The sequence below is a fragment of the Malania oleifera genome, chromosome 3, assembly GCF_029873635.1.
Source record: "Malania oleifera isolate guangnan ecotype guangnan chromosome 3, ASM2987363v1, whole genome shotgun sequence".
In the NCBI taxonomy this organism is placed as follows: domain Eukaryota; kingdom Viridiplantae; phylum Streptophyta; class Magnoliopsida; order Santalales; family Ximeniaceae; genus Malania; species Malania oleifera.
In genome coordinates, this window is record NC_080419.1 from 653061 (window position 1) to 673328 (window position 20268).

A 20268-nucleotide genomic window follows, 5' to 3' on the forward strand; every position below is an offset into this window, starting at 1 on the left:
TAGAAGTGAACAAGACTTATGTGCATCCTACACACCCTAAATTGATTGAAATGAAACATGACTTACATGTGCTGGATCGCTTGGATGATCAAAAGGAGATTGGATTTATGTGCGCTGCATAACTTAGAAAGGAAGTAGGACTTACATGCGCTTTGCATAGCCTATAATGATTGAGGAAGGTCAGGACTTACATGCATCTTGTATGGCTTGGGTAGATTGAAGGAAACATGACTTACATTCACTTTGCATAGCTTGGATTGATTGAAAAGGAAACATGACTTATGTGAGCTTGCACGACTTGGAATGCTCAAAAGAAGAAAGGACTACGTGCATCTCACACAACTTGGATTAGTTGAAGAAACATAGGACTTATATGCATTTTGTATAGCCTAGAATGATTAAAAGGCGACTAGGCTTACATGAACTTGCACGACTTGGAATGCTCAAAAGGAGACAAGATTTACGTATATCTCATGCAACCTAGATTAATTGAAGGAAGACAGGACGTACGTGCATTTCACATATCCTAGAATGATTGAAAAAAAGATGGGACTTACATGAACTTTGCACATCCCACATTGATTGTGTAACACCCCAACCTGGTTTTGCTAGGGAGCATTGCGTCTCTCCTCCTCCACTTGGACTAGACAACGGCGAGCCTTATCGGACTAATGACTGGCCCCATAGACCAACATGTGTCATTTTCAGTGTGTTTTGTCCTCACTCACACATATCCTGAGAAAACTTTCTAGAAGATCACCCATCCCAAGATTATTCCAAACCAAGCACACTTAACCATGGAGTTCTTATGGGAAGACTCCCAAAAAGAAAGGTGCACCTTGTTGATATGGGTAGTAACATCTAATCCTTTTTAAGTCTTTCTTCCAAGGGGTATCACATTCTCCCCCACTTACAAAATGCGAAGTCCTCGTTGCGAACCCACATTTCCAAACCCAGGTGATGTGAATCTCATCACACTTCCGGTTAGGTAATTGCTTTGATATTATTTGTAACACCCCAACCTGGGTCTATCAGGGAGCACTGCGTCTCTCCTCCTCCACCTGGACTAGACAACAAGAGGGGTGGGCCTTATCGAACTAATAACTGGCCTTACAGACCAACACGTATATTTTTCAATGTATTTTGTCCTCACTCACACACTTCCTAAGAAAACTTCCCAGAAGTCACCCATTCTAAGATTACTCCAAGCCAAGCACACTTAATCGTGGAGTTCTTATGGAAAGACTCCTGAAAAGAAAGATGCACCTTGTTGATATGGGTAGTAACATCTAATCCTTTTTAAGCTTTTCTTTCACGGGGTATCACATTTTGAAAGAAAATAGGGCTTATATGTGCTGCATTGTCTGGGTTAGTTGAAGGGAACGAGTCCCTTTTTAGCCATTTTGACTGGCAGTTGTCTTCACGCCTTTGATCAAACCTGTCATTCTGCTCTAACAACTTTGGACACTTTGCTTGCTTGAGTTCACTTTTTGATTTTCTCAAATTTTTGGTATTGAAACCTCTTTGTTTTGAAAATTTCTTCAAATAGGTACTCAGAGATGTGGTTAGAATACTTCATTTTTTTTTGTTTTTTTGTTTCTTTACCAACTTCTGCTTCGTCTGGGTAATAGTGTAATATACTCCACTTAAATCATTTCGTTTCTTTCAAGGCAAACAACGGTTAGCACAAATTTATATAAATTCAAATCTTGAAATGCAAATGAGCTTAAAAATATGCATTCACTTTGAAAATGCCTTTCTAAAAAAGGATAAGAAGGCAAGTTTCAAAACACAGTTTCACAGACTATATGTTAGAATTGGTGTGATCCCAAGAGGGGGGAGGATGAATTGGGTTTTAAAAACTTTTTGACTAATTTAAATATTTCACCGATTCACCACAAATCACATCACATTCAATGTACACACATGTATGTAAAATAATTTTAGCAATGAAAGTAAACATACACGTGTGTAGTATATCTTATTTAAATCAAACGTGTGTATGAAAAAAAATTTTTGACACTAAATAAACATCCATACACATGCTGAAATTAAAGTGTAGGAATTTAAATAAGATAGAGAGAGAGTACCACACAGATTTGTTATCGAGGTTTGCCCAAACCAGCTTATGTCCCCACCTTGAGCATACCCTCTAAAGATACCACTATCCTTGCTCACTTAAACAGATGGAGAATAATTCATTACAACCTTTCGTTATGGGGAGTATGCATAATAAAGCAGTAAAGGAGACGACACTAGAAATGTTATCGAAATTCGGCAAACTGCCTACGTCCCTGCCTTGGCTAATAAGTACAAGGATTACCACTATAAGCTCACTTAACGGGTGGAGTGGCACCTAAACAACCAGGTCAATTAGCACAGGTCTGACCTCAACCTTTACAACCAGGTCAAATTAACACAGGGCTGACCTCAACCTTTACAACCAATCCTTACCGGGTTGGATTACCGCCCTCTTAAGCCACGCCTGGAATACAACAAATTTCTCAAACAAATTTGTGTACAACAACTATGCTTCTTAACTAAGCAGATTATGTACCAAATGTAATCAATCAAATGCACATCAACTATATAGGTAAATGTAAGCTCAGTGATGTGTATCTTTGTGCAAGCAACACTCAACAAGATGCAATAACAAGTATGCTCAAGAGTGTTCTAATCAAGTTATATTTTTGAAACAAGTTATATCAAATCTCAATAACAAATCAGAGTTTCAAAGATGTTAATCAAATATTCAAACTAACTCAAAATATTTTCCTTCAATGAAACAAGCACAATAGTAGTTTGAAAATACTATAGCCTGGAAAAATATTTGCACAAAATCAAAGCTATAGGAATCTTGCAATGACAATGCAAAGATCCTTAAGCTTATTAGTTTATTCCAACACAAGACTTACAATATTCAAATCTATGGGATAAACTTAACTAAACTCCCCAAAATCAACATCAATAATCAACCAAAGCAAAGGGAGTATAAGTAATATGTAATAAGCACTAGCACAATCAATAAAATCTCACAATGCTAAGATGTATCAAGGGAATGAAGATATAAGAGTATTTGGATAAAATAGGATTTTGAAATAGAGATGATTTTTGATAATGATTTTCTTAATCTTTTTGCTAATCCACCCAAATGAGGTCCTATATATAGATAAAGGCCAAAATATAACCGTTTAGGACATGTAGGGTATTATTAGGAATATTTTAAAACACATTAGAAAAATTAACCCTACTTAAAGCATTTTAACCTCTGTAAATAATTTGCAACTTGAGAGGTTTCGGGTGGCTGAACTTTAGTTCAATCACCCAAATAGACTTAGCTCAAAAATCCATTTTTAATGGTTCGGATGCTCGAGTTCAAGCTCAGTTGGCTGAATAAAAGTCAGAATCTTTCTGTCTGCAGTTTGGGTGCCCGGATCTAAGTTCGGTTACCCGAATACAGGTCTTCGGTCGAGGCCTATTTTGAACTAAAATGTTCGGCAACCCGAGCTGGTGAAAAGTGTCTTTTTAAGGGTTCGGTCGCCCGAGGGAGATAGGATCATTTCTAGTTCTATCTCCCGAAACCAAGTTAACCCGCTGACTTCTCAGTCATTCAGGCGCCCGAAGTGTTTTGAACACAACGGGTTTGGTCATCTGACCTCTCACAGATTTGCCTATTTTGTCCAATTCATTTCAATTCTTTCCCCTGATAATGTAAGTGATTATGAGGACTATTTAATGTGCTTGTGCATGGACCTAAAGGCCTTCTAATGTCTTTGAGGATATCGAAAAAATTCGGTGTTTTGAGCTTACAATAACCTACTTGCATGACATGCATAGATTATTACAGATCGATATAAATTATTACTGAGCCAAATATAATAAATGCATTTACAAATAAAGCATAAGCAGGTCTTCTTCTTTTGTCTTTCATTTTCTCATTGAATATTCCAAGAGTATGATCTTTAAGAGTTTCAGGCTTCCCACAATCCTTCCTCATGTGTGTGCACTGAATTAATAACTTGTTCAAGTACTAGGCACACACATTAGTAATATGCAGTTTGTCATAATCAAAATCAGAGATTGAACTCAAAAAGTCAACATGTATAATATATTGAAATACTGAAATGCATTAGGATTATATTGTATATAGAATTGTTATATTAATGTTAAATTGCAATGTATGGTTTGAGAACTCTGGTGGACCATAGTACGCACGATTCGTTGCGAGAGTTATGGAGAGCTTAGTGCAACCACACGTCTTAGAAAGAGTGTTGGTATTGAATAGTCGATTGAGCTGTGAACGGTAGTGTTCCCCTTGGAGTCTAGACTAGCATGGGAAAGCCAATCAGACTAGTTGACTGAAGAGTTGGGAATTGATTTAACTCTGGTGGGCCGACCAGGGTTAAGTCCAGTCTACGGGCTGCACAACCCGTCATGGGGGGAAGCATGTCGGTTTTTATTAATCTGACAGTGAGTTCTAAATTCATATATGTAAATTTAACCAAAAGATAGCAGAAAAGTGCATGTAAATACAAAACAATGTATGTGAATACAGAATATATGAAGACAGAGGATGTGAAATGTGAAAACAGAGTATGTGATAAGAGAACAGAGTAGAGTATATGAAAACATAGCATATGAAGAGCTGAGTAATATATGAAAGATAGAGATTATGAAGAGTTGGGGTTTTATAGAGATAACAACATACAGAGTAAAGTAACAAAGTATTGAATGTATTAAATATAGTATTATTATACGTATTTGGGGTGAAGTAAACTCTCTGTCTGAGAGCTTGCTGAGAAAGGCGAGTGCCTTGGTAATTACAGTCTGGTACTAGAGCAGAGGGAAGTTACATATATGAGTGTGTAATTTTTCCTATTCTCGGAGACTTCGCTTATAAACATAACCCCGAGGGCTTACTAAGTAAGATGAGAGTCATGGTAGTTAGAATGGTATTAGAGCATAGGGAAGGTACATGTATGGGCGTGTAATCTTTCCTATCCTCGAGAACTTTCACTTATAAATAATTTTGTGTGTGTGTGTGAGTATGGGCTAAGAATGATTTTATAACTGTAGTTAATTAACAACTGATGATATTTTGTATACACTAAACTCATGATAGCCACACACTGGCATTAATTTATTCCCTCTTACTGAGATGTGTCTCACCCGTTATACAATTCATCTTTTTCAGGACCTCCGCGTGATCGAGGTTAGCGAGCTTGAAGCTGGGTTTGTTGGCATAACATTTTTGTGAGAGGGTACAGATCTTGGATGTATTTTTTGGTTTATGTTTTTAGTTTTCTAAGATGTATATATGGATATTGGATGTTGAGAAAATTTTTGGATGTTTATATAGAACTTTGGTATATTATTGAGGATGTTATTTATTTTTCCGCTGCGTGATTGAGGTTTTGGTATCAGACATAGGTGATTGGATCACATCACACCCCAGGCCCCACTTGGAGAGTTTAGGGCGTGACAGAGTGGTATCAGAGCATTAGGTTGTTAGGTTCTGTAGACTATAGGATGGATTCATACTAGAGTATAGGTTCGAGTTAGGACGAGGATAGGAATGAGTAGATTAGGACATGGTTAGGACTTTTGAGTTTTTGTTTCGTATGCTTGGGGTGCAGAAATCCCTTGATGGTTTTCTGTGTTTTTCTGAAGTAGTAGCTGGTTTCAGAAAACCATGGTAAATCCATCGACGGTGATGTTTCCAACTAGAGAGACGAGAACTTGAAATTTGAACTTGAAGATTACGTTAGTTGATTGTGAGGAAAAATCTTTGAAGGAGAATTTTAGTAATTTATGCATTGTGATTTGACAATTTGTGGTCAAGTTAGGTGTTTGATGTTTAAATTGAGGATTAAATGGATTATATTCAAAGTATCTTAAGCAAATTTCGAGGACGAAATTTTTATGAGGGGAGAATGTAGTAACCTGAAAAAAAATATTATTATTAATCAATTAATTAATTAAAAATTATTAAATTAAAGTAATTAAATAAATACCATGATGGATGTATAGTGTGTGTGTGTGTGTGTGTGTATATATATATATATATAATATTAATATAAATATATGTTTACCTAATGGAAGTCTCAAGAGCTTCCTAAGACTTCAGAAGGACATTTCAATTTAGATTTGGGCAATGCTCTCTCTCTCTCTCTCTCTCTCTCTCTCTTCAATTTCCTCAGCCAAATGGGCACTGATCGAAAGATGGAAAATACCCCTGAGTTCCATTCTTCGCCATTGACATTTTAACCAAAATGGATTTTTTCATAGGAGCATTGAAGGCACCACTCCTGAGATAAGGTAAACCCACACTCTCTCTCTCTCCCTCTCTTCAATTTCTCCTTAATCTTTAGCCAAACTGACGATCAGAAATCACCACGATGATCTAGGAGCATTTCTCTAGAAGTCTAGCAGAGTAGGTGTTGACTTTACTGTAATTCCAAGAGGGGGGGTGAATTGGTATTTTAAAAAGTTTCTCTCCCAGGAAAATTATCCAACAACAGTATTGCACAACCCTAGAGACAATCTAGTGTAGATATAAAATAAATCAATATATTCAACTGAAATTAAATTACACAAGTAAACTAATTATGCATGCATAGTAAAGCAAGTAAAGAGAGATAATGTCAGATATGTTATCGAGGTTCGGCAAATGTGCCTACATCCCTGCCTTGGCTCACAAGTACAATTACACTATGGCTCACCTAACGGGTGGAGTGGCACCAAAATACAACCAAGTCGAATTAAAGCATGGATGACCTCAACCTTTACAATCAATCCTTCCGGGATGGATTAATGCCCCCTCAGGCCACGCTTGAAATACAACAAGTAATCAATACAAATTTCGTATACAAAATATGTGCTTCTCCAATAAACGGATTTGTACCAATATAATCAATACACTACGAGATGATAGGATATGATAAGCCTAATGTAGTTTAAATGTTTTCTCTCAAAAAAATGCAAGTAAAGCAATCTGAGTGTGAGAGTGTGTGTGTTAGGATCTTTGAATCAAGATAACAATATCAATCACAAAGTGGAGTATCAAAGATCTTGAACACACAAGCAAATATCTCAAAAATATTTTTCTCAAAGATCAGGCACAAGCAATATTTGAAGTTAGTTTGTAAAAAATATATCACAAACAAACACAGTATAAGCTCTTGAGTTTTGCAACAATAATGCAAGACTCACAAGCTTTAGAGAGTTTTCCCAAAAATGACTTATGAACGAAGTCACAGGGGAAAACTCAAAGTTTACCCTCAATAAAATCAACCTTAATCAAACACAATCAATGAGAGTGTAAGCTTTATAGAATGATCTCTAAAACACTCTTACTAAATGATTTTTGTAAGGAGAATGAGTAAGAATGGAAGTGGTAAGCTTGTATGTGAAAATGGGTATTTGAAAATTCAAAGAGAATATTGCTAATGATGTTTACTAATCAGTTCCTAATCAAACCAAATGAGGAAGTATATATAGAAACTCCCAAAATTATAACTGTTCAAGACTCATTCGGTTTTTTGAAAAAGTTTAAGTGAGGTTAATAAAAATTAACCTTGTTTTACCTTGATAAAAATTGGGCAACTCGAGAGTTTTCGGTCGACCATATTTAAGGTTCGGTCGACCATATCACTAAGTTTAGCCGACCATGAAATTTTTGAATTGAGGTTTTGGTCGACCGTAGTAAGGCGATTTTGAACCCTCTAAGTTTCGAGTCGACTAAGGCAAGTTCGGTTGACCAAATTCTGAGGTTCGGTCGACCAGGTCAGATTTTAATTAGAGGTTCGGTCAACTAGGTTGTTGGGAATCACCCACGTGTCAGTTTGGTCGACCGTGTAGTTCAAGTTCATTTTAAAAATGGTCGGCCAAATAGTTAACCTCTTGACCCTAGTAGGTTCGGTTGACCAAGGCTTCTATGTAGGTTCAGACTCGGTCGACCGAACACACTTAAAGTGTGCATTTAGGTCCTGATTTTTATCAGAAGTCACCCCAGTTCATATGGGTATAACTTTTAAGTTATGAGAGACTTTTCATATGATGTTTAGGGACCTAAGGTCAATTTATGGTCATTTAGCTTTTCTGTCCTATCATGCGTGCAATGCATTAATTATTACAAAACGTGGCTTAAATAGATATTACAGGCCCAAATTGAATGAAATATAAATTACAACAAATAAATACATTGGGTCTTCATTTTCTTCAAGTCACCACTTGCTTTCATATAACTTTGCCAATATGATCCTGCACACAAATTCGGCAAACATTAAATACCAAAGTATTTGTCATAATCAAAACGGGATATGACTCATAAGGTCAACAATCTCCCTATTTTTTATGATGACAAATACTTTATACAAAAGTAGATACAGCCAAGAAAAACTCCCCCTGAAACTATGCATAAGAGAAATGTAAAGTTCAAGCATTTTCTCAATTTCCCAGTTTTGCCCTACTTCTCCCCCTTTTGGAAACAACAAAAAGGGTCAAGAGGCAAGCAAAGGGTAAAAACCATTTAAACACAAGATATAGTTTGGGAATATTTTTTGAAAATTCGAGAGTATGTTGTTTGAAAATAGAGCATTTCCCAAAAAAATATCTGCATAAAAATAACCTGATGAGTTCAAATTTTTAATTATCCACAATAATCAACTCAAACAATCCAATATAATCAAAATAATAAAATGAGTATAATTATCAACATGCAAGAGATATGATAGTCATGCAACAAAAACAGACTCACAAAGTATAAAACAAGGATAGATGTAAAATTTTCAGGGCTGTGGATTTTTAGAACAAGTAGCTCCCCCTAAGTTTGTGCACTCAACCATGTTTGTAAGTGGCCTCTCTACTATGCATTAGACCTAACTCACGTCTAATACATATAAACTTGTCTTCGTGAAGAGGTTTGGTGAAAATATCAGCCCACTATTCATTAGTGCACACAAACTCAAGAGTCACATTCCCTTTCTGCACATGATCACGAAATGAAATGATGTCTAATTTCAATATGTTTGGTTCGTGAATGTGAGTGATTACGTGCCTAAATTGAATAATTAGGTGTTTTAATTCATGCATTAAGGAGTATATTTTTAATTAAATGCATAATTACGCTCAATATTTTAATATTGCGCTCTATTTATAATATTTGAATTTTATTGAATAATTTATGAATTTTTGGTATTTAATAATTGCAGAGTAAGTTATGGACGCTAAAGCCGATGGTACTTTGTAATTTGGGCATAACTTTCTCGTTCAAGGTCTGATCGAGATGATTCAAAATGTTGTGTGTAGCTGAGAAATTGTTTTACAATTTTTGTGTTTTAAACTTTAAGAGATACGGGCTTTAGGAAGGTCAAAACATGGCTTGTGCGATAGGAAACAAAGAAAGAAAGATGAAGGAACAAATAAAGAAAAGAAAAAAAATACATTTATATATAATTATATGGTTGATTTGACCCGGCCATGCAGTTATGTCCTCTTCTTGATGCGCTGATAGGGCTTCCAGGGCATCTCTCTCTCTTTCTCTCTCTCTCTCTCTCTCTCTCTCTCTCTCTCTCTATATATATATATATATATATATATATATATTTTCCCTTTCTCTTCTGGAGCTTGCCCCCACTCAACTCTTCTCTCCTTTACCTTTCTCTTCTCTAGCCGGCCTCCCTTCTCTCGAACTCTCTATTCTCTTCATCTGTTTCTCTCCTCTGTTCCTTTTCCTAACTCTATGTCTCTCCTCTCTTCTCCTTCCCTATTCTCTTCTCTTCCTTTTCTCCTTGCTTTCCTTTCCCTCCAGTTGCAACCGAGACCCCCCTGTGCTATTTCCTAGGCATGGAAGTGAGTCAAGAGGCTGAGGGAATTTTATGTTCTCAAAGGAAGTACTCTGAAGATCTTTTAAGAAGATTCAACATGGCAGGTTGCAAATCAGTGGCTATTCCATTAATTCCTAATGAGAAACTGAAAAAGGATGATGTTGGAAAAAAAGTGGATGCATCGATCTATAGAAGTCTTGTGGGAAGCTTCTTGTATCAGTGTAATACTACACCAGATATCCTGTATGCCACTAGTTTACTTTTAAGATTTATGCAATGTCCTATTCAAATTCATCTTGGAACAGCCAAGAGAATTCTGAGGAACCTACAAGGAACTATCAACTTTGGTATATATTTGGTATAAGAAAACATCAAATACAAAACTGGTGGGATTTACAGACAGTGATTGGGTAGGTCCATGTGATGATTTAAAGAGCACTTCAGGCAATAGTTTCAACCTAGGATCTGCTATGTTTTCGTGGAGTTCGAGAAAGCAAAGTAATATGGCACAATCTACTGCTGAAGCCTAGTATGTAGCAGTTGCATGTTGTGCAAACCAAGCCGTTTGATTGAGAAGGATACTTGAAGATATAGGGGAAAAAAAATTGGGATCTACTGAAGTTTTCTGTGATAATAAATCAACTATAGCAATTGCCAAATATCCTGTCCAACATAGTAGAACTAAACATATTGCAATCAAATATCATTTCTTGCGTGAAGTGGAATCAAATGGAAAAATTGCATTGAAGTTCTGTAAATCAGAGGAACAACTTGCTGATATATTTACAAAAGCACTCCCTCGTGATAAGTTTCAATTCTTCAGATCAATGCTTGGAGTTGCTGAAAAACAAATTGAGTCATATTGAAGTTAATTTATGTTTTCCAGAAACTCTTCAGTTTTTTAATTTACTATTATTAGTGTTTGCTATTGTTAGCTTTTTTTGGGAAGTTGTATTTCAATCAATGAATTTGTGAGTCTCAATGTAATAGTATAAGTATGTGATTAAAGTGAAATGAAAAGGCAAAACCATAAAATCAATCCGTGAACAATTAGATTGAGGTTTTTCAAGAATTTCCTCTATTTTCCTCTGCTTGCTTCTTTGTTTAAAACTAACATTGGTAATCTAGGAATGATTAGATGGTAGAAGGAATTCATCCTATACCTCTATGTTGTCCAAAGGCCTTTTCTGTTGATGGCAGACACGTAGTGCATGGATCCCATGCACTAGTGGTAACTGGTAAGCATGATCATTACATCAAGGAGTTTTACCATGGAAAGCGATTCTAGGATCTTAAAAAATTGATTGAATTTAAAAAATGCTCATTTTTGTTCTTAAATTGAATAATAATTAATAATAAAATTAAAAAAATAAAACTACCAATTAAGGATGCACATTATAATAAAATTTATTATAATTATTTTACTTAACTATGTATAAATTTCAGGATTCACTTCACATCAATAACAATCTTATTGTACCTGAAAAATAAAAATACTATGAAATAAATTTAAAAAATGGTTTTATTGTTTTTTATTTTTATTTTTAAAAAAAAATTTACAGATGTGTTTATTTAACTATATCTTAATTTCATATGATAGTTTTATTATAATTTATTTAAAAAATTATGCATAAACTAATGATAATAAAAGCTAATTTTGGATATTAATTAATACGTTTTGGCAACAAGTGTCCAAAATAGATAAAAATAAAAAATACCTAATTTAAATTTTTTAAAAAGAGATAAATATCAGTTTTTATCTAATGAACACTTAAACAAATTAACACGTATGTACATTTTGTTCTTTATGTGGACCTCCACAAATCTGAAGGGTTTCTTAGAAGATTAAAAGCAGTTTCTCTAGCAGCTATCTGTTGGGTAATATGGAAGGAAAGGATGGTAGGATTTTGAGGGAAAAGTTCACCACGACCCAAGTTGTATACAAAAGATGTCTTACTAATTTATTTTATTGGTCCAGGGCTAACTCCCTTTTATCTAATCTAGACTGAGAGGAATTTAATTGTATTTCAATGAGTTTATCTTTTCAAAAAAAAAAAAAAAAAGCACTTATGTACATTTTGTAATTGGTTTCTATGTTAAAAATAGAAACTAAAAAACAAAAATTGAAACCAAACAAATCCTAAGGAAGCCCGGGGCTGCTGGCCAAAAACTAACTATAACTATATATAGGTAGGCCAGAAGGGAGGCAAGCATGCATGCATGCCAAAAAGGATATTTCCCAGACTCAAATTGGAGATTGTGTCTGTTGCATGCCTTGGGAATCTCAGCCCGTACGCTTAATTCTTCACGACGGGAAGGAAATCTCTGTATATGTATATCTCATTCCTCCCATTAGTTAATTAATTAGCTAGTTAATTACCCGGTCCGCAGCTACCTATGTACGTACATATATGTGTGTGAGTATATATATATATATTTGATGATTGTGATGAATGAATTCATTAATGAAGGCATTATTATTATTCTTACAAGAAGAAGAAGAAGATATACAAGGAAGGGGCGGGGGGAGAGGGGGCGTGTGTGGATCTTCAAAACAATATTCCTAATCGTTAATTCTCCCCCTCTTTTGTCTTATAGCTCTAGCTACCAGCTATAGCTGCTTGTTTAATTAATTCATTTCCTGGGTGTGGTCTGGTCTGGTCTGGTCTGCGTTCGTGTTCCTGCAGCCTGCGGCGCGCTGGTTTAATAAGATTTTTTTTTTGAAAGAAGGGTAAATTTATTGGAGCGACAAGCAAGAAGCGCGCTGGTTAATTCGATTAATTAGTTAATTTTGTTTGTCAACATCAATGGCGACCAACGTGCCGACGGTTTGCCCCGCACCCATGAAGGCGACATCAAATGGTTCTTTCCAAGGTGAGAACCCGCTGGATTACGCGCTTCCCCTCGCAATCCTTCAGATATGTCTGGTCGTGGCGTTTACGAGGTTGCTTTCCTTCCTTCTTAAACCCCTCAGACAACCAAGAGTTATTGCTGAGATTATTGTACGTAGTTTTTTATTTTTTCTGTTCTTAATTTATACATATATTGTTGTTTTAATTAATTTGTTTTAATTTGTTCTCTTTTTATTTTCAAACGAAAAATGTGCATATATGAATATACATATATCTAAAACAGATGCTTTCTAAAATGTTTTGTTTAGATTAATAATTGAGACTTCGGATGTCTTGTGTTCTTTATGTATATGTACTTCCGTTCTTTCATCAATGATTGGAGCATGCTGCATGCATGAGTACTGCATGATACTTAATTATTATATTTTCGAGATTTCAAATTTTAATTTGGGAAGGAGTACTGTGAAAGAATGTAGGATAGAATTGCCCGTCGTATATATATCACAGGTCCAATCGACCTCTCAAGATTTGGAAAAAGCTTAATTTGGATGAACTTTGCCTATATATAAGTTCTTTTAAAGAAGTTTGTATGCATGCATGCGCATATATACTCTGCTTAATTGCAAGCAAACAGTTAAGCGGTGGAATTTTTTTTTTTTTAAAACATAAATCAAATGAAAGGGAATTTTTTTATTGAAAAAAAAAAAAAGGCAGAGAGAGCATTAATCTGTTTATTTATTAATTATATATATATATATTATATAATATTATATAGTTAATTAAATAGTAGTTAAACGAGTGATAGTATTAACTGGATCAATTAATCCGTGAATGGCATGGCATGGGGACTGCAGGGAGGTATCCTGCTTGGGCCCTCTGCGTTGGGGCGAAGCGAGAAGTTTCTGCACACAGTGTTTCCGGCAAAGAGCATGACGGTGCTGGATACGCTGGCCAACATTGGGTTGCTCTTCTTCTTGTTTTTAGTGGGTTTGGAGCTTGATCTCCGCGCCATCCGTCGCACCGGTAAGAAAGCCCTGGGAATAGCCGTCGTCGGAATCAGCCTCCCCTTCCTGCTGGGCATAGCTACCTCCGTTGTTCTGCGTGCCACCGTCTCCAAAGGAGTCAGCCAAGGCCCTTTCATTATCTTCATGGGTGTCTCCTTATCCATCACCGCCTTCCCTGTCCTCGCCCGCATTCTGGCCGAGCTCAAACTCCTCACCACCGACGTCGGCCGCATGGCAATGTCTGCGGCCGCCGTCAACGACGTCGCCGCCTGGATTCTGCTAGCCCTCGCCATCGCTCTCTCCGGCGACAAGACATCCTCCCCCCTCATCCCCCTGTGGGTCCTCCTCTGCGGTGCTGCGTTTGTTGGGTTTGCAGTCATAGCGGTGAGGCCGGTGCTAGGGGTGATGGCCCGTCGGTCCCAGGAGGGGGAGCCGGTGAGGGAGCTGTACATATGCATCACCCTGTCCGTGGTTCTGGCGGCGGGGTTCCTGACGGACACCATCGGAATACACGCGCTGTTTGGGGCATTCGTGGTGGGAATAGTGATGCCAAAGGAAGGGCCGTTCGCGGGGGTGTTGATAGAGAAGATAGAGGATCTTGTATCGGGGCTGTTGTTGCCGCTTTACTTCATCTCCAGTGGGCTGAAGACCAACGTGGCTACCATCAGCGGAGCGGAGTCATGGGCTTTGTTGGCTCTTGTTATATTCACGGCTTGCTTTGGCAAGATTGTTGGGACCTTGACGGTGTCAATGATGTTAAAGATGCCTGTCAGGGAGGCAGCAGCACTCGGATTTCTCATGAACACCAAGGGCTTGGTGGAGCTCATCGTCCTTAACATAGGCAAGGACCGCAAGGTACGTAGCTCGGTTCTCTAATTACTTGCATACGCCCATGCGTGCATGGGTAAGCGTGGCGTGCATATATATATATATATATATATATATACATACATATTAGCTATCTTAATTAATAACTGAATATACATGCATGTGTATGTGTGTGTGTGTTAATGCAGGTTTTGAATGACCAAACTTTCGCCATCTTGGTGCTAATGGCATTATTCACCACCTTCATCACTACCCCAATTGTGATGGCTGTATACAAGCCTGCTAGAAAGGTAGGACCATACAAGCACCGGAGCGTGGGCCGCAAAGACTTGGAAACAGAGCTGCGTCTGTTGGCCTGCTTCAACAGCACACGGAACATACCCGGCATGATCAATCTGATAGAGTCATCTCGGGGGACCCGACGCCGAGCTCGCCTCTGCGTGTACGCCACGCACTTGATGGAGCTGTCTGAGAGATCTTCGGCAATCTCAATGGTTCACCAAGCCCGCAACAATGGGCTGCCTTTTTGGAACAAGAAACGCGACACCAAAGATCAAATGGTGATTGCGTTCGAGGCGTATCAGCAGCTAAGCAGCGTGTCGGTGCGTCCCATGACGGCCATCTCATCCCTGGACAGCATTCACGAAGACATTTGCACCAGCGCCCACCAGAAGCGGGCTGCCATGATTCTACTCCCCTACCACAAGCACCAGCGTCTGGACGGCCTTATGGAATCTTTGGGCCACTCCTTCCGCCTTGTGAACCAGCGGGTACTCCAGCAGGCCCCCTGCTCCGTCGGGGTTCTGGTGGATCGGGGCTTGGGAGGCACCTCCCAGGTCTCCTCCAGCCACGTCTCCTATGCAGTGGCTGTGCCCTATTTCGGCGGACCCGACGACCGCGAAGCTCTTGCTTTCGGGCTCAGGATGGCGGAGCACCCAGGCATTATGTTGACAATCGTAAGGTTCGTGCAGCAGGCCGCTAGTGATAAATCCAGTTCCGAACCAGAGCTGAAGCAGTACTCGTCGTTGACAAACGGAGAGGAACCATCAATATCACTATCGTCATCATCAACTGCAACGCTGCAGGGAAAGTCGTCGACGACGACCGCCAAGTCATTGATGAGGGCAATAAGTAACTTAGGCTCTTTCAGGGGAGCAGGAAAAGAACGCCTGCACCACGACGACGTAGACGATGAGGTGTTCTTCGCGGACCTGATGGCGAATATTGCCAGCAATAATAATATGAATGATAATGATAATAATCAGGAGTCATCAACGATGCCATCGATGTCATACGAGGAAAGGGTAGTAGGAGGAGGCAAGAGTGATGAGGCGGAGATTGTGACGACAGCATTGAAGTCGATGAGCAAGTGCAATCTGTTCCTTGTGGGACGAACGCCGCAAACAGCGCCGCAGCCGCTCTCGACGTCGTCGCACAGAAGTGAGTGTCCGGAACTGGGGCCGCTTGGGAGCTTTTTAGCATCCTCCGACTTCTCCACCACTGCGTCGGTTTTAGTGGTTCAGCGTTATGACCCTGCCGCCGCCCTTCGGCACCCACTTGTAGTGGAGGAGCAAACTGATGAGGATCAGGATGTCCCAGACACACCGGTGTGATGATCAGTGTGACCTCCCTGCTATATGCACGCACCGCCAATGAAGCTCGCTCAGCTAATTCAGTCCACCACCGGTACTGGTGGGGTTCCCACTTCTAGAGTTCAACTTACTTGTCAATTAGGGGATATATATTACACAAATTAAAGTAATTAATTAATAACTCCATGCACAATTTTATTTTTGTTTTATAGCTAGTCTCATTTATTGATTTACTCGAGTGCCCTCGCTGCACTAAACTATTCATATTGATAGTAATTCAATTTTAACATTCTAAAATGTAATTGCTCATCACATATAATTATTGCATTACTAATTGTTAGTTTATCTTAATATTATATTATCAAAGTTGATTCATTATCTTAAAAATGGCATGTACCTTCAAATTAGATTTTTTAAATTTATTTTAATATTATATCATCAAAGTTAATTAATCATCTTGAAAATGACATGAACCTTAGAGTTAGACTCTATTCAATTGAGTCTTTGAGAAGGGCATGTATATTGGAGTTAGATTTATATTCAATTAAGTTTTTGGAAAAATCATATACATTAGAGTTAGATATTTATTTATTTTTTTTTTTTTTTTTGTGTTTCTTAAATTATGAATATTAAGTATACCTTTTTTTTAGATCTTAGTAAACGTCATGGTGACACATCAATATAAGAAAGGTAATAGCGTGGCTGATTTTCTTACTAAAAAAGGAGAAATGGGAAACAATGCAATCTACGAAGAGTAACATCTTCTATCACGTTATCTGAAAGGTATTTTTCGGATGGATAGGTAGGGTCTCACTTCCGTTCGTCGTTAGTTCAAATATCGAGTTTTTTTTTGTGAGTTTTGATTTGCCTATGTTTGTTTTTGTGTTTTTATCTTCTTTGTTAGCTGTATTTAATTTTGTTGTCTTGATTTGGTTGGTTGCTGGTATTGTTTCTGATAGAGTTTATTTTATTTTTCTATTATCTCCTTTTTACTTATCTTGTAACCACGGTTTTCCTCCGCCAAAAGTGAAGGTTTATTAATAAATAATTGGAGGTATCGCCCTCTTTTAGTTATTAAAAAAAAAAAAATAAAGCCCTAAAGCATTGGGTCTAAAACATAGTCTCTACACACATACAATTCTCTTTACATCACTCTTATCATACTAGTATATCATCCAAGTATAGAAAGTTTGATAATTTAAGAAAGATGTTCTTTGTGGAGCTTTGAGCTCTTTCATTTGTGTAAAATTGGATTGAGTTATACGATTCAAATCAAATTGTTGTATTGAGAGAGACAAGTCAAAGTAAAGTTTTGTTGCCCTACTTCTTGGATTAAGTCAAAAAAACCACGGTAGACTTGAATCTCTTTAAAGAGAGAGAAATATCCATCTCTCAGCCTAATTGTGAATCATGTTTGTGTTTGATTTGTATTTAAGTTTCTTTTATTTGTACTATATTTTTAACAATTTTAAGAAAATTCAATAATATGGAACCTATAGTTGAAAAGTCCAATGAAAATGTCGGAGTTTTCAACAAGCCCTTTTAATTTAAAGGAAAGGTATACTGCTTTTCTTCCTAAGTCTCCTCAAGGTTGCATGTGTTCTTACTGAGAAGCACCCCAACAAAATTAATACCAATTAACAACATGAATGAAGATGAGTTAGTTGACCACCATAAAAGTAGGAACAATACAAAAAGGATGAGTATAAATATCTGTTTTATATTTTAAATTGTCTTGTCAATCATTTTATGATTATTATTGTAATGACCTGTCCATTTTACCATATATTTTTTTCCTATATAATAACATTCATAATAATTCTAATATTATGCTAAACTGATATAGTCGTGATCAACTCAGACCCGTGGGTATCGAGGATACACCTATCATACATCTCTGATACTTAAGCAGTAGAAAACATAAATTACATACATGTCATACAACAACAAGCACAATACTAGAGTTCTACTAAATCTGTCATGAACATATACAAACATCCATAATATCCTAGGGTCAAACCCTAAAAATTCATCCTAAACACAACCCCACCACTTACCCTTTAGACAGGATTGTATAAAACAGCCTTCTCTACCTCGGAGCTCGGTTCGCTCTTCTATCTGGGTTTCTAGAAATGTTTGTAATGCTAGAGGTGAGACACCACTCAGTAAAGGAGATAAACTAATATCAGTGTGTGACAATATGAGTATCATTGTATTATAAACATATACTGAACATGATATATTATATCTATTAAATAAGGAAAAACTTGTACATAATTCAACTACATTTAATAAATCTGATAAAACTATTCTGCATAAATCTATATAAATCATATTTCATAGAACATCAGTATACATAAAAATCATCTACTATATCTGCATAATACTGAAATCACACCTTAGATGGATAGCTAACTGATGTCATGTATTACCCCCACATGATTGAGTTGTGCAGTCCGTAGGCGGGACCTAACAATGACTGGCCAACCACGCAAAGTCAAACTGGTAATTATGTAAGTACAATTGGCTTGCCTAGCCTGGTCCAAACTTCTAGGTGGCAACTACTCCCACGCTGATGCACAATCGACTATCCAACTCCCACACTCTATCTGATATGTGTGGTAGCACTGCCTAAACTAATAGTTACGGTACCGTGCTCTGAATCTAAACTAAGTCATCCAGGTTCTACTATCATATAGTACATTTCATAATACTCTTATATAACTATTTCATAATTTTGTGTAATACTTGTAATGATAATATTTCTGAATAAATGTTATAACATGCTTAATCATGACATCCATGCCGGCTGAATATCTCGGCATCTGCGCCGGCCGAATAATACGACATTTGCGCTGACTGAAAGTTATGGCATCTGCACCAACTGAATTTCATAATATACCTGAAAATACAATTTCTATACTATTTATAACTTTTCTAAGAACTGTCGTTAAAACATGCTTGTTCTATGTTTTTATGAAATATTCTATCATGCTATTAATTGCAATAAAAATCTATACTCATGCCACAAATAAAAGAGTACTATTCTATAACATATTATCTGGCCTGAAAACATATATTTTTCTGAAAAAAATAATATTAAATCTGATTTTCGAAGTTTTCTCAATTTCATCTCAGTATTCCCAAAACTATGCATAATTTTTGAATTTAATACTAAATATTGAATAATGCTTTTTCTGAAAATACCTGACTTAGTTTATCCCCTTACCTGTTTCCTAGGAAACCTTCTAAAATCCTAAACCAAGCATACGGCGTCCCAAAACTCCAAATCCTGAAATCAGATTAACTCTAGTTCAATCAACGTAAACCCCAATACAAAACCATCTAATACATTTTTTGGACCCAGAAATACTTAATAATCATATAAATCCTAAAATAACTCACTTACTTTGATTTTGGGATGGTGCCCAAGAACTCCAAATCAACAATCTACCCAGTTAAGTTGTAGAAAATTTCCCCAGAATCAACGTGGTAACTTCCGATCATCGAAATAGGGAAAAACGGAGCTGGAAACATAGAGAGAAGGTGAGAAATCGAAACCTAGAGAGAGAAAATGAAGGGAGAAGATTTTTTTTCGCCAAAATTCTGACTTTTCTCTATATATAGGCGGTTGTCCACGTGGCCTCGTCAATGAGACACGTGTACTCATCGACAAGTCACAGGAGGGTGTTCGTCGATGAAGACAGATGGTTCGTCGATGAACTCTTACTGAACTGAAATACATGCTCTCGATATCTTTTCGTCGACGAGCCACATGTCCTCGTCAATGAGTCTTAGAAGGTAATTCATCAATGAGCTTAGGGCACTCATCGACGAAGCCCTATATGTTCCCTTTTGAAACTTCCTTTTTCCTTCTTTTCTCCTTTCTTTTCTTCCCTTTACTCATTTCCTTAATTCATTTCAAAATTTATATTTTCTGGATCTCTACATTCTCCCCTTCTTATAAAAATTTCATCCTCGAAATTTGCTATCAATATTATAAACCATCCCTTGAGGAAAAATTAGTTACTTATTTTATTATTTACCCTCATTTATGGCAGAGGAATACCCTGGTTACATTTACGGTTTTAGGAGATTACAATAACAAACCAAAATTCTCTCAAAACCAACAAAACAGAAACCATTTCATACAACTGATTAACCT

The 20268-nt window shown here is 37.1% G+C and overlaps 1 protein-coding gene across 1 annotated transcript; it reads left to right on the forward strand.

The window, feature by feature from the left end:
• Positions 1 to 12634: 12634 nt before the first annotated feature.
• LOC131150322 (cation/H(+) antiporter 19) lies at positions 12635 to 16124 on the forward strand. Its single transcript, XM_058100960.1, has 4 exons — positions 12635 to 12829; positions 13534 to 14538; positions 14700 to 15504; positions 15700 to 16124. The coding sequence occupies exons 1-4, from the start codon at positions 12635 to 12637 to the stop codon at positions 16122 to 16124; spliced, it is 2430 nt and encodes an 809-aa protein (XP_057956943.1).
• Positions 16125 to 20268: the final 4144 nt, after the last annotated feature.

Excerpts from the sequence above, each read along its gene's own strand:
- LOC131150322 (XM_058100960.1), top strand. The coding sequence starts at position 12,635 with ATGGCGACCAACGTGCCGACGGTTTGCCCCGCACCCATGAAGGCGACA. Across the intron at positions 12,830-13,533 it reads GAGTTATTGCTGAGATTATT|GGAGGTATCCTGCTTGGGCC; the intron begins GTACGTAGTTTT and ends TGGGGACTGCAG. Across the intron at positions 15,505-15,699 it reads GGCCGCTAGTGATAAATCCA|ACGATGAGGTGTTCTTCGCG; the intron begins GTTCCGAACCAG and ends ACGACGACGTAG.